Genomic DNA, 6,294 nt, shown 5'->3' with positions numbered 1-6,294 from the left:
GATGTTTTATTTCATATATTTATATCTATATAAAGCTAGGCATAGAAACACTGACTTGGGTTTCAATTGATTCGGGCTAAAATAGTTGAAATAAATAGTCATTGCAACTACGCGAGTGGCGATTTTGCATTGATCTTGTTTCAAGGAAAGCTGTGTAATTTATGTTCTATAGGATTAGAACATATTATTTCGTTGTTACTATCTTTAGTCAATATGGTATATTTATTGTATAATTTACCCTATCGCAGATACACACTCACTTCTAAAATAACAATTGTTCTATAACACTTAATTATATGTCTTTCATTGTTACTAACTTTAGTCAATATATTGTTCTAGGTTTATCTTCATATGATACTCATCTAGTGGAATTTATTGAATAGGGATAAGTTGGAACATCATTCCATAGAAATTTTACTTGCTAAAATTTGGACAACCAAAAAAGAACTCTCTTATGAAACGATAACCCACTTATGCAATATTTTCCGATGAGACTTTTTTTTTAAAAGGACTAAAATACGAAAATAAATATCTTTTTCCATATTTATTCCCTATGTTGAAATGAGTTGCACATATATATACTAATCATATAGAACTAATTGATCATATACATTGAATGGCCAATATATTTTTAGAAAAACAATGCAATTGTGAAGAAGCTCTAGTTGTAAACCACCTCTCTCCCAAGGTAGAGTTAAGACCTACCTATACTTTATCCTTTACTTGTGCAATTACACTGGACATTTTATTATCGTATATCAAGATAATCAAATAGTTCAAAAAGAGCTAAAATGAGTCCCAACAAAGTAAGCAAGTCTTTCTTGTCAAAAAAAGAGAGTAAGCAAGTCCATGTTGAGTTTGAGAGACATTCTATATTGATAGTATTCTCCTACCCCACCCCTACCTTCCGAATATTTGTCTAGATTATATATATTTTCTTCACGGATTTGTATGCCCATAGAAATTGTAGAGAACCTCTAGTAATAAAATCCAAACATTACAATAAGTCAATGGAAAAATAACACTACATAATCTAGTCAATACATACAAGAACATAGTTGCAAGTAGATCTTTGACAAAAATATTGATACTAGCGGATGGGGAATGCATAATACAAAATATTCCCTATATTTTCGCCACAAACATCTGAAGGAACTGTTCATAAACCAATGAACCAAAAAGTTCACAATTTCACTAATCATCGGACATGCTATCAGACAAATCCTCATCCCAACAAGCCTCGAAAGAAAATTCAAGACCCTCCAGAGATTCGTGAGGGAGCTTCACATCTTTAATCTTCCCGGAAATTCTACTACTCAAGACTTTGTTGAGGCTAACATATTTGCACAGACGCAAGTCTAGAGAAACAAGATGAGGACAACTATCAAGAATAGCTTGGAGGCCTTTATTTGTCATACTATTCCCAATGAGATGAAGGTGGTGCAAGGTAGGTAGATTTTTAGCAATAGCTAGAGCTTCTTCATTTCTTTCATCTTCGTTATCAGAGTCATCGACTGATCCCATATACAATGACTTATTAAATTCAAATGACTTCAACCGCGGGCAAGAGTGTCCAAGAGCTTCAATGCCTTCTATCGTGAGAGCAGTGTGTGTCAGACTCAACTCCTCCAACAATGGGAGCTTTTGAACTGCTTCAACCAAGCTTTCACATACCTTAAAATAGCAACAGGCAATACTAAGTCTCTTCAGTTTTCCTGATCTGGTGTACAAAAGTAGAAATGAATCAATGAAACAATATCACCTAACACAATCAGGCTTAGTACAAAAGACTAGTGAAAGGTATATAACACTCCCCCGTACCAATTTAAGTGTCTTACATTCCTTTTTAGTCTGTCCCAAAAAGGAGTCTCTTTATATATTTAGTAAGTTTTTCAATTCCAACATCCTACATAGCAAGTTGATGACCACAAGATTTGTAAGTCTTCCTTTATTTCTTAAACTCCGTTGCCAGTCAACTAAGACACTTAAATTGGGACGGATGGAGTAGTAGGATATAACAATTTGCAACTTGAGAAAAAGAAAAAAAAAACACAGATATAACAACATTCTTTCTCCGCAGACAGATTCAGTGAAAGAGCAGTTTTTATTGGGGAAGTAAGAGAAGGAATGGAATTTCAGAGGCAACACAAACAAAAAGAGTAATGAAGTACTACAACAACAAATTCATAAAGATTCGTCTTTTTTTTTTTTGCAATCTGAAAGATAACAACTTTATGAAACTAATTCTTTGATCTTTGAGATGAGTTAGAGGACATTTCCTATTTCACAGAATAATTACTATCTTCTTTTTTCCTTTTTTTTTTACTCAAGTAATTTCCATGAGTTCTGTTTTTGTGACAATACTTACTCCTGCATTAAGAAACTTAGGAATTCAAAGTACTTTATAAATAAAGACCTTTGTATGACGAACATTATTCCCAAAGACCTGTATAAGAGATGTAGAAGACCATGGATGGCAGCAAATACACTTCACATATTTCAGAGTATGGTAGAAGGAAGATAAGACAAAGCAACTTGGCGCAAAAAGCTACCAGAAATGCATAATCCATGTTCAGTTAAGCTTACTTGTGGAGGAACATCAACATTTAAAAAGTTCACGAGACATACATTGGATTATGTCAACTATACATGTATCAGGAGGTGAATAGTCCTATAATGTGGACACGAGCTCTGTGAAACTTCTCAGTAAATAAGATCAAGATTCAAGATGTTTATGATGAACCCTTAAACTTGTATTCAAGAAAAACAACCCTCTAATCTCTACATTGTTATGAAAGTGAATCATTACTAAGTTTATCAAAATGAGCACCACACGAACTGAAAAGCGCAAAAAAGCTTAAGGTTCATTGGAGCTTTACACACAAAGCACAAATAAAGTGTAGCCTTTAATTGAAAAAAGCGCAAATGGAGAAAAAAAATGCAAATATGTATATGCTTAGTATAGGACCAGTAATAATAAGCATAAATAACAAATATATGGAAATATCAAATGTTCAATGTCGCTTCTTTAGCAATGGAAAGTATGACTTAGAGCCTTGATGACAACACTGAACCACAGATTAAGCGAGACAAAACACTCAACATGTTTTTGCACAACGATACCTCTCAACCGGTTATGAATCCCTAGTTGAGCAACTCACACAAAAATGAAAGCGTCTCAAACTTTGTCTTTAAAAAGTCTGGCAGGCGGTTTAAATCTATGTTACTCGGACTCTTCAAAAATGTATGTGTGTCAAATCCGTAGTGCATTTTTTAAGGATCCGACACTGGTGCAACAAACATTTTTTGGAAGTTGGAGCAACTTAGGTTTAAATTACACATTTTAGCATATAAAACTAAACTAATCATGTTATAATTCATCATAAAGTCAGTTTATATAGCAAATTAACATTCATAATGGAACCCTAAAATTTGGGGGAAATAAATTACCTTTCAGCTATGTACTGAACCAACTTATCATTGCCAAAATACTGCAAATTGATATCAATAAGTTCACCTCTACTGCGATCAACGGCACGGCGGCATATTTTCTCTAACTGGTAACCTATTTCAGTGAGGTTCCCATTATTCCGCATGTTAATAACTCGCCACATTGATGGTTCCTGGCATATTTGCCTCCATTTTCTGCACACTTTCCGTGCTGTCTTCAGTATCTCTATAACACCCAGCCTCTGTAATATGTTTTCCCATATACCTTCCTGCAATTCCATCCATGGCGGTTCTTTCGCCATCGCCGTATTCATTGATTTCTAGGGTTTTACACAGGTTTTAAAGGACTCGTTTCCCGCTTAAAAGATATTTTCGTTTCAAATGGAAAAACAAAATTCCTAAACTCGCTATGAATTATTAGTTTTTTCACTTAACTAACTGAGCTTAAATACACTTTTAATCTTTCGATATGAGTGAAATACAACTCTAACACTTCTCTCGACTTTTTATTATGAGTCTCATGCTTCTACAAGAGTTTGAGACCATTTGTTATATCGTGTGAGAGTTTGAAACCACTTGTTATGTCGTGTGCTAGATCGAGGGTGTATCTAACTTTAGTTAATCAATTAGAGGGGTAATTTTTAAAATTGTCAATAATTAAGGACGAAACTAGTCAAATTTAAGAATGTTTTTAATACTTATTTCAATTATAATTGATATCAATGTGTTGAGAAAAATGGATGTGAAACTAATGTTTTGACTCAAATTATGATTGTAAGAATATTAGGAGTCATTACCTTTTACAAATAAGTGAAGATTTAAAAGGTTAATGATAATTCATTTTAAAGTCCAAATAATGATAAAAAGACGATTTCGAGCTCGATAATGAACATTTCTTTTGGATTTTAAGAAATTCAATTATGTTTAAAATCATGATATAAATCACAACTACATGTTTATTTATTTTTTGTCAATCATCCCATGTTGTTACAAGGTGAATTATGAAGTGACACCTTATAAAGAAAGAACTTAAGATGTTGAATGGAAAAATTAACTTAAACTGATAAAAATTTATTAGTATAAGATGTTTACATTAAATCAATGAATGCATCTCATGTTTGACGTATTTATATTTATTGATCACTTGATCATAATTAGTTAATCAATATTTTCACTTCATTAAATCACTTTACTATAGTAAATTGCATTGATTTGGTATAAATATCACATACAAACAAATATTTACCAAGAAAACTCCCACTCCCCTACACTTATGAGCGGAAAGGATTTATCCGAACCTCCTTAAAAAATTACAATGTATAATCAAGATCAAAATTATTTTTTGGTAGCATTGAATTTACAAAATAGCTCATTAAAATGAATAAAACTTTGCATGAGATAAATTAATGAGGTTTTTAAAAAGCTACTGACAATCAAAATAAGGTCTTTTTTATTTACATTTACATCAAATTTAAGAGTCTGTAATTTGATAACATGAAGAATGAATTTATACAATAAAATATTAATGTACGAAAAAAAAAAGAGTGAGCTTGAACTTGTTCATAAATATTTTATTCAATTCAACTTCCTCAATTACATCAATTATTATAAAAATAAATAAATAAAGAAGGAAAATGAAGATAGAAATCTAATTCAGAAGACTTCTATGTCATAGAGGGAAATAGAGTAATCAGGGCTTAGTCTAACTAGGTTGTAATACAATGTTCATAAAATATTTTAGAACTTAAAATAGGCTATTAAATTTTTTATATTATTAATAAATAATTTTTTTATTATAATATCCAAAAGTAAGTATTGCAAACACATAACTAATATTTTATCAACTTGAATTAATTCTTATTATTATATTAGATAAATGTTTGTGTCCGTTCATAAAATAAAAGAAGCAATAAAAATCAAATTATTAAACTAATCTTTCTATTAGTGCTATGTTTAAAATTTGTTTACTAAAATAAACTCTAAAAGTATGCGTAGGTAGTTCATTCCTATGAAAATTCTATTCACATTTGAGAACATTCTTTCCTAAAGAAATTGTTGTGTTGATGATGCTCCAAAAGTCTATTCTAGTATAGAAATTACTTTAAAATTAATTCGAAAGCTCATACATGTATTGAAAATAAAAATAATATTAAATAATATTAGTATAAATTTGAGATCGATACATATTCTGTCATGACCAATTCAGTATCTCACCAGAAAAGCCCAAGAAAGCAGTTCAATATCTCATCAGAAAAGCCCAAGAACAAGCATATTTATTGAATTGAGCCAAGTTTGTCACCATATTAATATAACTTGATTTAACAATTCTCTTGCGGTCACCAGCAGACAGGAAACAATCCGCAAAGAAAATCAAAGCAATCTTCAACTTCGTTAGTGTATTAAATCTTTTAGATTCGAATAAATGCTCTAATTAAAATTCTATTCACATTTGAGAACATTCATTCCTAAAGAAATTCGACATTCATTCCTAACTATAAGAATTATATTCACATTTTAGGATATTAGTTCCCAACAATAAAAATTCTATTTCCATTTGAGAACATTCATTCCTAAAGAAATTCTATCACATTTGAAAACATTCATTCCTAAATAAATTCTATTCAAATGTGAGCTAGTATTTCAACCCTACAAAAACCTATAGAAATGAAATTTGAAACTTCAAAAATTTAAAAAAGTTAATATAATATTATTGAAATAGTATTGTGATAAATTAAAATAATGTTGATTTGTTGCAATGTCTAAAATTTGAGAAGGACATTAAAAAAATAAATTTAATGTTTTTATAGAGACACAATAATAGATTTTTCATAATCTGACACAATA

At 30.6% G+C, this 6,294-nt stretch overlaps 1 protein-coding gene across 1 annotated transcript; it reads right to left on the bottom strand.

Annotated features, from left to right (window-relative positions):
- Positions 1–978: 978 nt before the first annotated feature.
- LOC102602678 (F-box protein SKIP19-like) lies at positions 979–3,823 on the bottom strand. The gene is made up of 2 exons (XM_006362446.2): positions 3,451–3,823; positions 979–1,720 (listed from the first exon to the last, which is right to left on the bottom strand). The coding sequence occupies exons 1-2, from the start codon at positions 3,762–3,764 to the stop codon at positions 1,195–1,197; spliced, it is 840 nt and encodes a 279-aa protein (XP_006362508.1). The 5' UTR covers positions 3,765–3,823; the 3' UTR covers positions 979–1,194.
- Positions 3,824–6,294: the final 2,471 nt, after the last annotated feature.

This window comes from Solanum tuberosum, unplaced genomic scaffold (assembly GCF_000226075.1).
Source record: "Solanum tuberosum cultivar DM 1-3 516 R44 unplaced genomic scaffold, SolTub_3.0 scf00402, whole genome shotgun sequence".
NCBI classification, from domain to species: Eukaryota; Viridiplantae; Streptophyta; class Magnoliopsida; order Solanales; family Solanaceae; genus Solanum; species Solanum tuberosum.
Note: the sequence above shows the minus strand (reverse complement) of the source record. Positions and strands in the feature narration are given on the sequence as shown.